This window comes from Empidonax traillii, unplaced genomic scaffold (assembly GCF_003031625.1).
Source record: "Empidonax traillii isolate 1590-97213 ecotype Southwest subspecies unplaced genomic scaffold, ASM303162v1 scaffold83:size2986645, whole genome shotgun sequence".
Taxonomy (NCBI): domain Eukaryota; kingdom Metazoa; phylum Chordata; class Aves; order Passeriformes; family Tyrannidae; genus Empidonax; species Empidonax traillii.
In genome coordinates, this window is record NW_020955276.1 from 525,844 (window position 1) to 544,552 (window position 18,709).

General features: G+C 38.6%; 1 protein-coding gene across 1 annotated transcript in view; it reads right to left on the reverse strand.

Moving 5' to 3' along the window:
- GLDC (glycine decarboxylase) overlaps positions 1-18,709 on the reverse strand; it is a 43,901-nt gene that overhangs the window by 1,935 nt on the left and 23,257 nt on the right. Inside the window, exons 10-24 of the mRNA XM_027881061.1 lie at positions 18,073-18,212; positions 17,241-17,321; positions 16,563-16,660; positions 15,995-16,079; positions 15,862-15,903; positions 13,487-13,629; positions 12,719-12,794; positions 8,266-8,391; positions 7,291-7,440; positions 6,732-6,844; positions 5,972-6,113; positions 4,264-4,375; positions 2,915-3,010; positions 1,535-1,707; positions 788-868 (exon numbers count right to left, since the gene is read on the reverse strand). Of these exons, the coding sequence (XP_027736862.1) occupies positions 788-868; positions 1,535-1,707; positions 2,915-3,010; positions 4,264-4,375; positions 5,972-6,113; positions 6,732-6,844; positions 7,291-7,440; positions 8,266-8,391; positions 12,719-12,794; positions 13,487-13,629; positions 15,862-15,903; positions 15,995-16,079; positions 16,563-16,660; positions 17,241-17,321; positions 18,073-18,212 (1,658 nt within the window). The remainder of the gene's footprint in view (positions 1-787; positions 869-1,534; positions 1,708-2,914; positions 3,011-4,263; positions 4,376-5,971; positions 6,114-6,731; positions 6,845-7,290; positions 7,441-8,265; positions 8,392-12,718; positions 12,795-13,486; positions 13,630-15,861; positions 15,904-15,994; positions 16,080-16,562; positions 16,661-17,240; positions 17,322-18,072; positions 18,213-18,709) is intronic.

Below are 18,709 nucleotides of genomic sequence, written 5' to 3' on the forward strand. Positions count from 1 at the left end.
TAGATTTAAAAAAATAAGGGAAGCCATGTCCTCTTAAGAAATGCTTGCAGAAAAAAAGTTTCCATGGGATAAAAGAAAACTTTATTATCCTTTGAATAACTGGCTTACAGACAGGAACCAAGGAAAAGTGGAGGAGACTACTGTGCTGTTCAGTATATAGTTACAATACAATATATAAAGCACAGTGGCAACTGCACCTTTAAAGTGCAGTTGAATTCCTACTCTTTGAAACAATAGTAGCAATAAAATAGTTGCCATTCAGTTTCAGATGAGAAGGGCTAGTTACATGTTTACCTGTTATAACCCTGGTAGCAATTAAGAAGTCTGATGAGTCTTGCTTCAATGTGACCCTTATTTGTAGCAGGGCTGCATGGGTGTGGCTTGCCCCATGCCGACCATGGGGCATCTTGTCAAGTTCTTCTGAGCAGAGCTTTGAATGTCAGCACATGGTACACAGTTCTGGGAGCCCCTGCTGCAGTATGTCATAACTCAACAGGCTCTTTCCAATAGGAATAAATGCCCATTGTTTAAGTGCTAAGATTTAAAAATCCAAGTTTGCACTTGATGTGTAGAGACTTTCTTTTTGAGATCTTCTTTCCTTGTCTTTAAAAACAAAACTAATGGAATTGTGGCAGAGCTCACACACACATAAAACCTGAGCAACTGCAAAAACTGCTCTCGAGTTTTTATTTTTACCACATTACTTCATCTCCAACTGACCAAAAACTACAGAGCACAAAGCATATTTATGTATTACCACAACACTAGGTTCCCATTATTTACTCACCAGTGGGAATGCTGCCATTTCTCTGGAATAGGGACGATCCCACTTGGAAGAAGTGACACAGTTCAGAGTATGTGGTGACATCTACAAGGAAGAAGACACATTTATGACACAAAATTACTTAATATATCAGTGTGAACCCTCTTTCAAGTTCACATTACTACATGTAAATAACTGCTGTCTTAAGAGTCTCTTGAGAACTCTGTTTTTCTGCAGGACAAAAGGCAGGTCTAAACCAGGAGGCAAGTCGGTATTTGGAGTTTTTTTCAGTTTGCCTGAAGATACTTTCCAAAGTTTGAATATACTTCTGGCTATTCACGAAGTCCCCTCAGTATCTAAAAGTCAGTACAGCATTGCAATACTTGAACAGAACTTGAGCCAACAGCAGTTCTGTGCTGCTGCTGCTAAAATGATTAATTCAATCTTTATTTTATTCTTAATGTTAAGGTCTTTCCACTTCCTCTCTTAACGCAGATAAATAAGCATCTTTCCTTCATTGCTTTGAGGTGGCCTTGAAATACAGATCACATGCTGGACTTTCTCTGCTCTGTCAGTAAAGGCCATACTTCTAACTTGAAAAAGTCAAAATTCAAATTTTGAAAAAGTTGAAGGTTTCTAAAAATTCTTGTGCTCTCTGTTGCACAAAGTTGTTTTTGAGAGTACTGAAAGACCAGGAAGCAGGCTTATGTAGTCTCAGGGAAGTCTCAAGGGTTAAGCTGATGCTGGCAACTTGCTCTCATGCCATCTTACCTTTAGTGGGTTAATTTGGGGGTCCATCCTGCCTGCCTCTATTTCAGCAATTTCTTGCCGAATACTGATCATTGCATCACAAAATCTGTCTAGTTCTCCTTTGTCTTCAGACTCTGTTGGTTCAATCATAAGTGTCCCTGCCACTGGCCAGGACATGGTTGGAGCATGAAAACCTGATGACAGTAGAAGAAATCAGTCACTGACAATAGCTTATGAGATAAGATATGTATAATATATATTAGATAATTAGCTATCAATTGATTCACAAATTCAGCCCTTTCTGTGCAATAATCTTTACAGGACAGAACTCCTGGGTAGTGCTGGCAGTGTACTGTAGAGATAAGACAGACTTTTAAGTATCTTAGTTTTTAACATTGAAGGGTAACACCACTGTATTATTTACAATAGAGTTACACACTGATTTAATGAAATACTTTTACAATCTGCTCTTTTTTGCTTTGTTACTGTTCAGCCCAAAGTATATTGCATCTTTCTCGGGTTATTTGTGTTACTGCTCACTTCGGTAGAGGTGTTCTTCCTTAGGACAGGCTGAATGGCCACATGAGACAGGTATAGGTTTCTCCACTGGCAAACCAGGTAAAAGAAAAGGTGGTTTCTCAAGATTACCTGCCTGCCCTGTAAGTACAGTTTTGTGACACTTTTGGCTGCAGAGGATGGAACTTTACTATACTTATCCCTGGTAGCTCTGTACCTCCTGGAAAGTCTATTTAAAGTGGTGCATGCTATTTGAAGCCCACTTTCAAAGAGCAGGAAGGGTAGTTTTTTTAGTATCACAGCTAGGCTTTGGATTATTTAACTGAAGGGGTATTACTGGTTAGAGTTTTAACAGCTTTCATGCATATTCATTAGAAGCACAGTTCCACAGGGTCAAGCAGTTCAATGGGTCCTCTTGTCTGGAAGCCAAAGAGCATCCACTATCAGATTCTTTAGAGCATGTGTACAAAACTGCACAAAACTATTATCAGGATGGAATCCTATATTAAATCCTATTATCCTTCTTCAACAGTATTTCTTTATTTTTTTCTTAATATTCTGTTTTCATTTTCTTGGAATCTTATTAAGATTCCATTCTTATCATGGCTCCAACCCACTTGCTCCAAATGGTTCAGAGTCATGTAATCAGTAACTGAAGGGGCAGTTTACAAAACTGTGAGGCAGCAGCAGAGTCGTAAGTAGCTACTACAACTCAGTTGACAAAAAATTCTCTCCAAGCCCTTGAAGAAGATGAGGTGGCCTGAAATGACTGCGCAGATTCACTGTCTGTAAGCACAGAACTAGAATGTTTCTGTCTCCCTTTAGAAGAGATATAGAAAATCTTCACTTACATCTGCTATTTTAACAAGTAGACATTTGACTTACCATAATCCTGAAGCCTCTTAGCAAGATCTACAGCTTCAATGTTTGCTGTTTTTTTGAAAGGTCTTGTATCCAAAATGAATTCATGGGCTACATAACCTGTAAATCAAAAAAAGTATACACTATGTTTACTTATTAGGAGAACACTGCCATCTACCAAGTCTGCTCTGGTTGGTTTTTGTGGAGAACATGGCAAAAAGACAAATTCAAATCTATCCACTTGGGCAAAAACTCAAACCTGAGAAATTACCAGGTAAGAGATACACAATTCGTTATGTGAAGACTGGCTCTTTGGGGCCCATGTCGCATTAAGTAGAGGCCTGATTTACAAGATCAGAACCAGGAATGAGCAGTCAAAGTAGCTCCTACAACTTGCAAGTACTCTGAAAAACAACTGGATTTGTCAATGACCCAATGCCATTTGGGTGTTTTATCTTATATACAGTTTTATCTTATGCCAGAGCAAAGTTAAAATATTGTGTTACAAGAAAAGGCTAAAGTCAAAAGTTATCTAAATTTATATCCATGATCCTGGAGAACCCTGATTCATTTCACTGCTGAATCCTTCAAAATTTGCAACTTCATTCACTTCTGTGAGGAAATAATTTCTGTTGAAGTGCAGTCTGCAGACTGAGCCAACATGTACACCATTAAATATAAGCCATATTTTAAAGAACATACATATTGTACTCAAATGTTCCTCAATGTTCTTGAGCTTGAAGAAGCAAAATAACATGCTATGAAAGTTACTCTGCTTTACAGACAATTGTTTCACCTCTTATTCATTACTTCTGTCCTGCTGCAAGACTGGAGAGCCATTACAGGGAACCAGAATGTAGCTAAAGTGCCTTGCATTGCCAAGGGGATTCTGTCCCATATCACGGAAATGAACTAGGAGCTGAAATGAGGGAAATGTGGTGAAATATTATTTTAGAGAAAGTGTGCAAGGGAAAGTGCAGGTCCAAAAATTGCTTCCAGTTCTTAAACTGTAGTGCCATTGGTTATAGGGGATTTGGGTTTCAACTTGATTGCTTCTCCTTTTCCTACTGTTCATTAGTCTGCCATAATATTTAAAGGAGAATAATCTGATGGTTTACTCCATCTTTTGTCATCATTTCATCTAATTACAAGCAGGCATTTTTTCCTACTACTTCCAAGTGTCTCAGTTTCATTGCAGTATGTCCACGAAAGAAGTGTGGCAGGTTATTTCTCTTCATGTGAACAACATCAAGAGAAGTTGAGATGCAGCTGTCACATAGCATTAAAAAAGAACCATACTGCAAGTCAACTTCTACATGAGGCAAAAAAGAAAAAGTCAACTTTGTAGAAGAAAAAAGTTGCCTAATACTTGCCTTTTGCTCCTCTGAAAAGGATTTTGTAGTGCTTCTCTAGTCTCTTTGCCATGTAGTTTGCATTCAGTATAGCAATCTCAGAAGCATGCTTCAGACCCTTTGCTCCCATTGTCTGAAAGAGGAATAACATGAAGAAACAGATCTAAAACCACTCCCAAGCAAGCTAAGCGTGCTCTTGCACTGACAAGCATGATAGAAAACAGCACCTCGATGCATCTGGCTAGTTTAAGGCAGTCACTCTGCAATTATACTTTTCCACACGACACTCACAGGAAAGCTCTGGGTATTAACTGAGAGCACCTTTGGTATACAATAGCTTATGAGAGTGTTTACTGCGTAAGAGGTTAAGCTTGATATCCTTTCCTCAAACTGTGAAGCTTTGAAGTGAATAGAAAAAAAAGTGAGAACTCAATAATGTCATAAGGCACAGGCTGCCTGTGACCTTCCATGGGAAAGAGTGTCTAGAGGGCTGTCCAAAAAGCTATGTGTGCTGTCTGTACAGATTATCCCAGCAACTCAAACTCTCCTTGCTAGTGTCATGTCACAGATGATACTGTGTATGAAAAAAGACCAGAGCCAAATGAATACATATGCACTTATTTCCTCTGTTAAATCACAAAAAAAGGACAATGCTGGAACTGAGATATGATTGAATTTCTTAACATTGCACTTAAAAGTTAAGGTGACAAAGGAGAAAGCCAAAAAAGCCTTCAAGGTAACCTCTTCAGATGTTACAGTGTAAATAGATGGCATTTTGCCGTGTGAAGAAACATCTTCCCTTAAAAATTTACTACAGTTTAAATATTCTGTAATGGGAACCAGCTTACAGTCACAAGTGATTTTTACCCACAGCTGAAAAGCCACCAGGTAAGTTGCGTCAGCTCATATTTGCGCATTTTGAATTCTGGGAGAGCTGGTTTCCTCAGCAGAGAAAGTTTCCATGGTTAGAGTATGAAACTGGTGACAGAGTGCCCTGAATGACACTGCCTCTGTGCTCACTGTTCCCCAGTTCCTTCTGTCACTGAAAGCTTTAAATATTGCTTAGAGTCCCAGCACACCTTCTCTCAAACAGAATTTGAATCTACACTCATCTCTCTTGGCTAAATACTTACATATCTGCAACCAAATATTTGCTGACTAATCCCTAAATTACAAGGGATTAACAAATATAGACATCATGACCATGCTGTTTCACATCCAAAGTCAAACCTAAAACTAAGTTCAGTTTTAAACTTCAGTAAAATCCTCTGGAATTCAGGATATTGGAAAGTTACATACATGTCAAGTATAACAAAGCTGCAGTAAATAAACAGAAATATTCTTGGAAGAACAGTAATTACCAAGTAGCTTTTCAACATGAAAACTTCCATGTCAGAAAAAGTGGGAGGGCAAGCCTGATTGCTATTTTCTGCCTGGTGTCCACTTGTCTCAAAAATTATTACAGACAAGAGGTAAAAGAGTTAACCAGGCTGGACATAGAGCATTTGTCCTAACTCCTTTCCCATGACTGAAGATGGCAATAGGCAGTTCCATTGTCCTAAGGAGTTTTGATGGATGTAAATAATCAGTAACCATGCTGTAGTCTCCTGCATTTCAGTCTGTGCAAACATCTTATGATGAGTTGCTCTTAAACCTGTTCATGTGGTTCCAGTGGCATTTGAAATAGAAACAGAACCTCAGCTGAAACTCCTTATAAAAGTCTACACACCTTGATATACACCCAGGAAATTGGCAATATAGCACTGGAACCCCAAGGTGCAGCACTGACAGTACCCAAAGAACATGCATCCTTATCCGGCTGTATTTTGATGACAGGGTGGGTAGGCAAGTAGGGAGCCAAATGTTTCTTCCTAAAACAAAAACATTGATTATAGAACTTAAATGAGTGTTCCTACGTTACCATATCTGAACAGTTTCAGCAGTATTTTCTCTTCACCTTGCTTCCAAACACAGTCCTCCAGGAAGTCTGGTCCATGTCTTCAACAAAGTTTATTAACATAACTGTTGCCAACAGAGGATGGCACTCAGTTTTACCTATCACAAGATATTCATGGAGCTATCCAAATAAAAATTATTTTCTTGAAACAAGATTATTTTAAGGAAATATGAATGTTCTACAGAATAGATTCACATAGCTCATGTTCCACTTCTGCGTTCTGCACTACATACAGTATCAGCCCTCAAATTCCACAGATCATCTCTGCGTTTACTCAGGAAATGGACTGGTGAGGGAGCTCTACCATGCACACTAAAAGGCCAACATGGAAGTCAGGGTTTGAGAACACAAATGAACATCGCTATTCATGAGGTCAGCATGTGACTATGCTGGAGAAGGACAGAAGTTTACAAACAACAGTATCTCTCTTCCACTCACAGCTGTGTACTGAAGTGAACCGCCAACCAAGACTCACTAAGGCTTGTATATACATACTTCTTTAAGGTAAGGCTATTAATATACAGATACCCACACTCCAATTGGTCCCATTCCAGGCCCTCCTCCTCCATGGGGAATGCAAAAGGTTTTGTGAAGATTTAAGTGAGAGACATCAGAGCCGTAGTCTCCAGGACGACACAGACCCACCTGTGAAGGGATTACTCTGTTTCAAAACTTTCTTCATATGCCATTTAAATGCATTGAAGGAGAGCATGTTGAAAAAGACTGTATGTTTTTATGTTTATCGTGATGCATCAAAAAAAAAAGAACTTGATGCAAACAAATTTTTGCTTAAGGAAATTCTTAATTATGATGTCTGCAAAAAATGTCTTTGATAAAGGTTAAGCAGAGACTAAGCCAATTTCAATGAACAACTCATACACCTTACAACACATTTCAGGGCAAGTCAAATATAAAATACTTACTTTTACCATCTAATTTTTATCACTGTTCTTGCAAACCTCACCTCCTCCCCCAAGCACTGTGCCACCTTGTGAGGAACCTGTGTTATGGTCTGAACTGAGTAATGCTGTGCTATTTTTTATTCCAAGGACTCCCAGCTGTAATAAATCTGTCTAGGAGATTTTTGGTACCTGAGCATTCATATTTGCTCCATCTAAGTAAACCTGTCCTCCGTGTTTGTGAATGAGGTCACACACATCTCCAATCTCCTCTTCAAACACACCATTGGTAGAAGGGTATGTGATCATGATGGCTGCCAAGTTCTCTTTGTGCTTGTCCACCTGGTGGCCAGGAGAGGGAGAGAAAGGTCACTGAGGCTCCTAAAGCTTCTCAAGATTTTTACAAAAAAATACAGCTGAAGTCATCAGGTGTTTTACAGGTGGGAAACAACTCTATCAGCAGATAACCAAAGTAATTTTAAATTAGGGAAGAAGGCAGGTATATACACACACACACACACACACACACACAGAGAGGGATATAAAAAAATGACTCACTTTTGGAACCTCCAGATATATAAAAAAAAAACGTTCACTTCTGGAACCTCCAGACAAGCTAAGGGAACTATCTGGCCTTCGAGGTAACATGATATAATGGCCATTCCCCCTAGTTTCAGCCATACAGTTCTACAACTACTATAAAAGTTCGTTTAAATATGGAAATGTGTCCTGCTAATCCCTTGTATCCCAAGATTGAACTGCGGCCAATCTAAAAAAAAAAAAGGTTGCCTAGCAACACCTTCCCCAGCAGAGGTGGACTTGAACTTTGCAGTTTGAAATGCTTCACACTCATGAACATGGTTCCTTTATTTCAACTACTAGATGTGGACCAAAAGGGTCTGTTATAAAAGAGTGTAGAAAGACTCTTTGAGCAACTCCTGCACCAAAGATCCTAAAATTAAAAGAAATCTTACAAGTACCACATGGCTATTGCCTGAATGAGCAAAAAAAAAAAAAAATTATTAAAAAAATAATTACTTACCATTTCCAAGCACATAAACATTCTTATCGCTCTATTTTCTCCCAAAGAAAAATATGATTCAGCTGCCAGTACTATTACCTTCAGAGAAGGAGTGTTCCTACCTTGAAAATTAAATAAATACTCACCATTGCTTTTAAATGGGAGATATCAATGCTCCCATTTTTATCCACTTCAATTGGCTGAATCTTCATCCCTGCCATTTGTGCACTTGCTGGATTTGTACCATGAGCAGATTTAGGAATAAGGCACACCTTAAAAGGGAAAAAAAAAGAAGAGGTTGAAGTGTAATTAGTTAAAAAATTCTTAAAGCATTACGGTCTGCATTAAGCTACATCTCATTATCAGAGTTTCCAAAAGGAATCCTTAGGGAATGTTTACTGACAAATTACCTCCTGTACTGAACCGTGCAACTCAATTTTTTTTAATCCATTCAGGTATCAGCATCTAAACACTCAATAGAAAAGTGAGGTTTCATTTGCTACATAATCATATTTAGGGCTGCAGTTCCAGAATATTACCTCAGATACTCACATTAAAAGTCCTTTCATCTCACCCCACCGTTTTTTTTTTAAAGACTAAATTTTTTTTTAAGTAATCAGTCTCCACACATACAATGACTTGAAAGGAAAAACTAATTCCAAATTTTCCACAACAACTTCTGACTTCCAAAGCATTTTCTTGTGTATTCCACTCAAAACAAAAATTTATTCTGAAATATTTTGGCTATAGATAAGAACTTTTAGAGAGCTACTTATATGCTCTATACTGTTAATGTAAAAAGAAAACAATAGAAGTACTTAAATAAAAGTAGGCTCTTCTTAGTGACAGGAAAATGGAGGCCAGGATATATCCAGACATTTGCTAGGAATTCTACCCCTTCTAAAGACAATATATTTTCTCTAAAAAAACCCCAAATCCTTTGCTTCTATTCAATGAGGATATTGAAACATTTGTCTATTATAGTTCTCTTGGAAAGATTTAACTCAGTTTATTAAATTACTCAGACTTAGCTTTGTAGAATGACTGTAAGGCACTTTGTTTCCATGAGAAACTGCATGATGGTTCATGGAACTTGTTCCATTAGGATGCTGAGACAAATGTTAATTACTTCAGAACACAGGAAACACAGGGATCGCAGCCCCCGTGCCAGGAAGGCCTGTGCCACATCTGTAGCCATTTTAGCTGCACAGCAGAAATGTAAAGCAAGTCGAGATGGCCACCCAGTCCTGCTGGGCACAGATGTTATTGATCAGGCAACAAAGCAGAGAGATGAGACTCGTCAGTTCACGTCCATGCTTCTGTCCCACAAGAGGGCACCACATCCAAACGAGGCCAACTGCAAGAGGCTTGAACTGCTGGTTTAGTTATTTTTCCAGCCCAGGAAAAAAGGTCACTTCAGCGGAAACGTCAACATTCAGTGAGCTTTCTCATTTTATTTTTTCCCAAGAGTATCTTTATTTTACTGTGACATTGGAAATGTTTAACGCATGGGTAACTGCAAGCACCCCAGGCTCTCTCTCCTGTGCAGTCAGCCTCTGGGTATTTTGGAGCACAGAGGGATCACAGACACTCACAGAAGCCCAAGGATCTTGCACAGAATACAAGCCACAGCAAAGCATACATGGACAATAAGAAGACAACTGTCAGAGGAATAAAATTTTAACCTAATTTCACTTCCTCTTGAGTAAAACTACTCACAAAACAAAGCTTGCAATTGTAAAGAGTGGCTGATTTCCAAGGAGTTTGAGGTGATCTGGATACTTCAAAGAAACAAAGACAGAATAACTTAACTAATTTTATGTAGTTTCCTCGCATATAGTCTATAGTTTCCAGGAGGTCAGGACAACAACTCTTTCATTTTGAGAAGGCAAGTAAGTCCCAAAGCAGAGGATAAAATCATATTCAGAAAATGTGGATGTTATTGCACTGAGGACTTTCTTCCTATTGTTTAAAGTCAACTCTGTGAGTGTGTGAAAGAAGAAGATCTAACTAATCTCAGATTTCCAAGAAGTTTTTGCTGTGGTCCCAAAAATGTTTCTAAACTAACTTCCAAGGGAGTAAATAGGAAGGTTCACGTGGATACATATTTCATGGAAACACAGAAAAGAAACTAAAAGATCCAGTCAGTTTTCACTGAAATGAAAGGTCATCATAATAGAATATTACATATATCTGTGCTGGTTCTTTAGCATTTAAAATTACTCATAATTGGGTTTATAATGGAGACACACAGTGAAATGCCAAATATCCTGTTAATACCAAACCCCCCAGGTCACTAAAAGAACTGACTGCATAGTGCAAAAAAGGGCCTACAATCCAAAACAGCAGCATTCAAAAATGTATATATATACTGGAACCAGACTGATCGAGAGCATTACATAAGAAAACAAATCCGAACAACTCAAAAGTGCGATCCTTAGTTTTCAAACCGTCGCTACTCAAAAGATCTTGCACTGTTGATGGAAAAGAAAACAACTGCATCAAAAACTAGAAAGGAAATAGAGAAAAAAGTAAAAGGAACACAGGAGCTCTGAAGATAAAGTTATGAGATGGCTTTTTTGAGAAGGGTAGACAAATAACTAGAATCCAACTCAAAGGACAGAAATGAGGATGGATAAGAATAAATAAAAAAATCTCAGAATTAACATGGTATGTCAATTATGAACATGGAAAAACTGTTCAACATCTTTCGAGAGTGAGAGGGTGTTAGATGAAACTTTAGCATGTCAAGTTCAAAAAAGTAAAGAGAAAGCATTTATTATGAAGAATGATACAATAATGGGTGGTGAAGCCACAGAATGTTTTCTCTAGGATGCTGTAAATACCAGAAGCTTCCTCATAAGACAAGCATTTCTTCCTCATTAGATTTAACTGTAGAAAAATGCATAATCAGAATATCCAGTGCAGCACAGACGATCGCGGTGCAAGAGAAGTTGTGCTGTACCAGTAACCGTTGAAGCAGCTTACCCCCCCCAAAAGCACTGCTATTATCTCTTTTTCAGAGTGCAGTAAATCTTAGATCCTCAGTACCTCCAGCTCCAAAACTCTAAAGGCTCCCCAGCTGAAATGTGGAGTACTTTTCTCACAGTTGTTCCCACCTGGATAGGCACCCAAGGGCTACCATACAAACTATCCTCTCTTTGATCCATTGCTGCTCAGAACCTCAGTCAAAATAATTCTTCTTTAGGGCCATTCAGCAGAAAGGGCTCTCAAGCTGACTGTAACCTGGCATACACACACATTCTCCAATAATCCACAATACCTAGACAAGCTATGTTCCTTTCTAGGGAAGGGAAAGCTGGTGGGGTTACAGTTATTATGTAACTGACTGCAGCCCCAGGGGTGTTCTTGCTGTTTCAGTCCCAAGAACTCTTATACTTTGTTATTATGGCAAAACCAGCTTTCCAAATGGTCTGAATTATTTTTACCCTTCCTCAGATGATTCCAGTATGGCTGTGTTGCCCCATACAATGGTGCCTATCCCTGTACTGCAGGTGTTCAAGGACTTCACCCTGTTCCAAGGCAGTCTGTATCAGTCAAAGACTGACAGGTAGGTAGAGATGTGCTTTCAGCCCTGGGGCAGTCAGTTCCAGATGTACTGGACACACAGCCACAAACTGCCAGAAACAGAGTGGTCTAGTCTCCGGTGCCAATGGGATAAAGAAAAATGCTTTTGCATCATCAGTTGTGGCACACTGCTTGGCTGCCTTTGAATCCCACTAATTATGTGAGTTTTAGCTTGTCACACATGGCAGCACTCACTGCTGGTGGCAGATAGTCCACTATTAATTTCCACCCACTGTCAGACTTTTTGCATTGATCTTACAGGACTATTTAAGGGTTATTAAGTCTTGCTTATCCCTCCTTGGCTCTCCAGTAGATGAATCAATTTACGGATGGTAACCAGGACACCTTGGTTGGTGCAATATATTACCAGTGCGCTACTATGGTAGCAACCAGCACCTGCTCTTATTAAATTGATTCATTACTTCCCATGGCTGGCCACATGTCCAGCACATGTAAAGGTTGCCTGGGAATTAAAATGCCATAGTTATAACCTTCCCTGCTTTCCCTGAGCTTTTATTGTTGCACATGCCATTATATGGCATAAAATATCCCTTTGGTCAGCTGGGGTCAGCTGTGTCTCTTCCAGCCTCTTGCCCACACCCAGCCTCCTTGATGGGGAAAGGACAGGGTCAGGGCAGGGCAGTGGGATAAAGAAAAAGCACCTACACTGTGAAAGCACTGTTCACCAGTAGCCAACAGATTCCTGTATTATGAACAGTGCTTTAAGCACAAAGTACAGCACCATATGGGCTGCTACAGAGAAAGTTAAGTCCGTCGATGCCAGACATAGTACAATCCCCCTTTCAGGGAGTTCCCTTTCTCATTCTCACTCTCTGTAAAAACTTTTAAGATGGTACCCAGGATTCATGAGGGAAGCAAGGAATACTGAAAGCTTGTCACAGGTGAGGATACACTACTTGATTTCTCTCTAGGTGACTCCCAGCTGCTGAATCAACTTTCCTTTCTCCACTTTCCACCCAAAGCTCTTCCCCAACGAGTGTTGACACTTACAGTTCTATGACGTTCTCCTTTAGCATTTAAATAAGCCTTGATTGCAGCCAAGCCTGCATACTCTCCTTGGGCTCCACTGCAAGAGGAACACAAACACTGTTACACAGCACACAAACCACAGAGTGCCAGCTCTCTGCCAAAACTTCAAAATTGTTCAGCCCTAATCCTTACCAATGACTTTAGGCAAGTGTCAGCAAACTAAATGAAACACAATGAAACATAGGAAGTCTTTCAGTGACATCCTAACTGTAATTTCTTGCTGCTCATTTTGTATCAAAACTGCTAATGGACATAAACAGGCTGCATTTATCATTCAGTGCTGCTGTATTTATTTCAGTGAGCATGCAGATCCTAGGCATTCTTTAGTAAAACCTAGTGCATCAAACACCAATTTCAACAATTACACAGTTGGAAGTTCATACAGCTTATTCCTATTTCACATCTTTATTTTTAGCTCATAGGAGAATACCAATAACACCACCATTTTACACAAGCAATGGTGGAGAAACATTCACAGAGACGAAAACATGGGATGAAATATTAAAAAATTTTAAAAGATCGAATCTCTAAACTCTTAGAACATACAAGACAAAATAAGGTGCTGTATTCTCTGAAAAAAAAACCCAAACAAATTATTTGCTTTCATAATCTTGCATTCAAAGCAAATTTAATTTTAGAAATTTCTTCCATTTTTGGCTAGCACATTTTTGTCAGAAGTAAGTTTTTTGAATCATGTTTAGATGCTAATGTTCAGAAAAAAATTCCTACCTATTTGGTTGGAAGGATATTTTGTCATAGCCAGTAATCTCACACAGGTCTTTCTCTAAATCCTTGAAAAGCTGCTGATACCCTTGAGCTTGATCCAGGGGCACAAAAGGGTGGATGTTGGCAAACTCTCTCCATGAAATAGGCTATAAAAACAAAACCAAAAATGCTATAATAAAATACTTTGCAAACAACTCTGTTTTCTTGTTAAACTCTGTGAAGGAAAGAATACCAAAATGGGTGGGAGCATTGATCTGCTGGAGGTTTGGAAGCTGCTACAGAAGGATCTGGACAGGTCAGTGGTATGGGGTTTAGCAAGGTTTAATGTAAACTGATTTAATGTTAACATTTTAGCTTTTTATTTTGGTAATTGGATTACATATCAAGACCTGAGTATTATGAAGAGATTACCTCCAAAGCTTAGAAATGGCTTAGAGAATGCATTTGCCTCTCTCTCTTTCTCTCTCTGTTCTTTTTCCTTCTAGCAGATCACCAGGTCCATATATTGATGTTTGAACCATAGGGTGATGTAGAAGCCTAGAAGATAAGGTGTCCCAAACACTGACAGCCAGATAGCTGCGGAGCTAACCAAAGATTGTTGGTTAGAGCACACTGTGTAAATGGCCCCCTATTAAAATTCAGCCACGTGAACCCATGACAGTGCTCCAAACCCTTCACCAGCTTTGTTACCCTTCTCTGGACATGCTCCGAGACCTCAATTTCTCTCTTGCTGTGAGGGGCCCAGAACTGGACACAGGATTTGAGGTGTGGCCTCACCAGTGCTGAGTAGTGGGGAAGATCATTTCCCTGATAGGAGAATCAGGGCCACATTATTGCTGATACAGGATGCCATTGGTCCTCTTGGCCACCTGGGCACACTGCTGGCTCATGTTCAGCCACTGCTGACCAGCAGCCGCAGGTCCTTTTCCTCCAGGCACCTTTCCAGGCACTCTGCTCTCACCCTGCACCCTGTAGTGCTGCTTGGGGTTGTTGTGACCCAAGGGTGCAGAAATGCCAATGAAAATGTGGCATCCCACCCTTAAGGGGAAGGAAGCACCCAAGATTTGCAGACGCTCGTGGTCAAAAAGGAACAACAAAAATCAGAGGGTCTGCAAAAGAAACTTACATACTTAAATCATATGCTCGGTATGGAAATTGGTGTGTTAGTCTCTTATGCTCTAGCAGAAGCCCATGGTGGTGTGTTTTAATAAGGGTTACACTGAAGAGAGGAGAGAGAGGGAAATTAGAGAAAGGGAGGAAGAAAGAGTGGAAGAAAGGTGCAAAGAAAGAATGGGTAAGAAAGCAAAGGATGCAGCTGGAGAAGAAGGCTATATGGAGGTAGAGACCACTTTCCTGGGACAAAAGTCCTTGTTCTGGCCCCTGGAGATAGGACAAAAGATTAGGACTGGAAAAATATTAGGAAAAATTTCTTCGTAAGAAGCGTTAACAAACATTTGAACAGCCTCCTCAGGGAACTGCTGGAGTCAACAACCATGGAAATATTTATAAGATAAGTAGATTCAGTGATTAGGGACATAGTTTAGTGATGGACTTCACAGTAACAAGTTAACAGATGGATTCAATCTTAAAGGTCTTTTCCAACTGAAATGATTCTATAATTTCCAGTAAACCTATTTTTAACATTCAGAATATGCTTAAAAATCCTTAGTTTCTCCCACTACACCACCTACCCTTATGTAGAGCTGTAGGATCACAAGGTGAACAGAGAGGAGTTGTGTGGAATAGAACATAACATTTTGTTGCTACTTATTTTAATTAGAGGGAATATACAAGACAGAAAACAGTGAAAGGAAAGAGAGAAGGCAGTGAGAGAAGGAGGACAAAGGAGATCTAGTGAAAGATCAAAGTGAGAATACAACAGGGAGAGAGAGCAGAAGAAGCTCATTCAGAGTCAAGAAGTAATTTGGTACTCAGAGTGGCTGCTATCAGCTAGAAAAATGACGATATTCACGTGAGGAAAAGGTGGGATATGCTAACAAGCAGCAAACTGAAAACAAAGCATGAATCAGCCTGACTCTTTCCCTATTTTTGAGTATTTGATTCTAAGATTTGTAAAGCAGACAGAATTTGGTACTGCAACATTGCATGAGGGAACAAGACTATGATATCTCATTCCAAAAATTATTTTACTCAAAATGGAGCCTCTAAATCCACTCACTCTCTTACTGTTGTTGTACTCCTACTTGTGCTTTTCACAACTCTTTTCCTGGCAGAAATGGGAGTGGATGACTAGTTACTCCAGAAAGTAACACTTCAGCTGGAGTACTAACCAAGAGCAGTCTTTACTTCTCTGCAATGACACTGGCTAGATAGTTTACTCATGTGGTTTCAGTTGAGACAGTATTATTGCTACTTACTGCAAGTTCAGCTGAACTATTGAGCTTCATTGTGCAGGATCCCTGAAAATACAAACACACTTATCAGTATTTATTGAAATACATAAAGGCGTATGTAATTGCCTAATGTTTTCTCTTTTTGTTAAATACCTACCAAAGGAATCATGCTGTGAACAAGGGAAATATCTTTGTTTTCTAATCTTTTCATGTACCGCACGATATTTGTCTCAGAGTGATAGCTGGAGAACACAAAATGTAGTGATAAGGCAAGCAGATTAGCTATACCAGCAGCTAACATAAGAAAAAACATAAATAAAAAAGTAAGACTGAGGATAGCTATTGATATATACTAGAACTGGCATTTTAAGCTTGCTAATAGTAACGTGGATTAAAAATGCCTACTACCATCTCAGAAATGCTGTCAGTGAATATGGAATATAAGGGCTCTAGTAAGTCTGCTGATACTACATCCTCCAATAATACCTTGCACAGTGTAGCAGATTAGTGGAAAAATAAATTTCCAATGCGACCACGAGTACTGCTCTGCTCATTTAATATGAAAAAGAGATCTAAAAATGCTACTAAATAGATTATTGCAGAGTAAGGAGCAACTATTTAAATCCAGGTACAAAACTGCTCTCAGCTGACTCCACTACTGCTTTTGAAAGGAGATATGTTCAGATAATACCATAAAACACCAAATACCGAGCTGTTTCACAAACCTGTTGAAAACCTGGTGCGTCAAAAATTTTGAAGTTCTCTTAAATTGGGTGCTGAGGATGCCTTTGGTTTCCTCGCCCATACCCTCAGCAATCAGCTCCTTCAACACAGAGAAACAGAGTTAAACACTTTAATGAAAACTTACTTTTTCATAAAAAATTTCCATCAGAACTAGCTTAAATTTAAACTACCAGTTTACTTTGAGATTTAGTCAGCTTTTAAGCCAGGTTTTTTTCGTCAGCTTTTAAGGTAAAATCCCCCAACTTTACTAGCATACATACATATCTAGCATGACAACAGCATTATATTAAAAATGGGTACAGATGTCTCAGTAGACCTCATCTTGTAAGTATTGCTGCTAATTACTAATGACATGCAACAAAAATTATAGTGGGAAAGGAATAATTGACCACCACGTCCTAACTCTCACAAAAGAAGGAACAGCCGAAATGCCAGGTGTCCAAGCTAACTGGAAGAACTAAGTGTCACAATCAGAAAACGGCACTACATAAATCCTTGTTATCTAACACTGCCTTTTTCTTTAAGAGAGGATCTGAAATACTCAGTATTTAACAAATGGTCATCATATAGACACCAAATGTCCCAACAGCAGTTTTGATTTCCATTAAACTTCTGAAACATTCAGATAATTTAAACTGTACAATCTATTATGTACTTACAGAAGAAGATTCACAACCAAAAATCCATAATATGTCATCTAAGTCTTTCTCATTTACAGTTTCATCAAGTGATACTCCAAGCTATAGATAAAAACAACAGTAATTACTCAAAGCTGTTAATTCTAGAGTACACTTGTTCTGGTCAAGAAAATTATTCCAGAAACACAGGAGGGAAAAAAAGGGAAAAAACCAATCAATCTACCCATATATAAATGTCACTTCATTTTACATAATATACATGAATTTATTTTATTTACATAAAATTTCCCAATTCTTTCCTTTTCCCAGCTAAACCATCTAAACCAAATGGTTCAGAAGCTTTGAGACTTGTGATCTCCCTTCTAATGCTTCTGAGAGTTTTCCACTTAATAGGAAAATTGCCCATTTTGTTATGACACCCCCTCCCCCCATCCCAATTTACAGAACATTCTACACTTTGCCAAGAGCCCTTGGTGCCTAAAAAATGGGGTTTAGGTTTCAGTCTGTTTTTAAACACTGTCACAGGACCTGAATTCTGGATGTCACCTTGTATTTCATCATTAAGTTTTAGAGTCTCTCTACTCTACCCCTTAGTAGCGTAATTCACATGAAAAAATTATGTAATCTTTTTTTAACAGGCATAAAAGGAAAATACAATTATTATTTCTAGAAGCGCATCACTTAACAAGTTCATTCTTTATATTATCTTGATAACTGACTGACATATCTGAGCAAATTGCAAGGTCTTAAATAATTTTGTTCCATTTACTGCATGTAATGTTTAGAAACCTAATGAAGAAAAAGTCATACTGCAAAATTTCTGAATTTATCAAAGTTTTAGAAAATTGCTTACTCTGCCATCACTATAAATTCGAAAGTTTATCTTTCTAAGAGCTGCCCTGTCCAAAACCTCTTTGACTGAGCATCCACATGTGATTGTCAAGGTATCAAAGAACATATCATGATGTAGTTTATGACCAGCTCGTCTGAGACCTATAAAAAACAGAAAATTAATTCTCTTATATGCGTACTGTATTTCTCACTCACACAGTAATTGAATAACCACACCGTCTATCTATCTCATAAATAAAAACTTTTGCATAATAAAGCAAAATATTCCCCTTGTGTAAAGATCAGCAAAATCACCAACTTTTTAGTGAAATATCACTGTGTATGAAATGTACCTCTGTCAAATTCAGATCTAATTAATAATGACTTAATAATGAGTCTAGGGTAGATCCTTCTGATACATCAAATGTGTAACACATACAGCAGCAGAGTTGATATATAAATGGAATAAAGACAAAATCATTACACTGGAAAGAAAAGTTACATTATGTGAATGGATATTAACTGCCACAGAGTTTGCCACAACAAAGTTTAGAGCCTTAGTGCTTTTCACAGTAGCAAAAGGTCTTCCAACTAAACTGGCAAATAAAGCATGAATATTTGTGGCAATAATCCTTTAATTCCAATCATTCCAGTTTTGC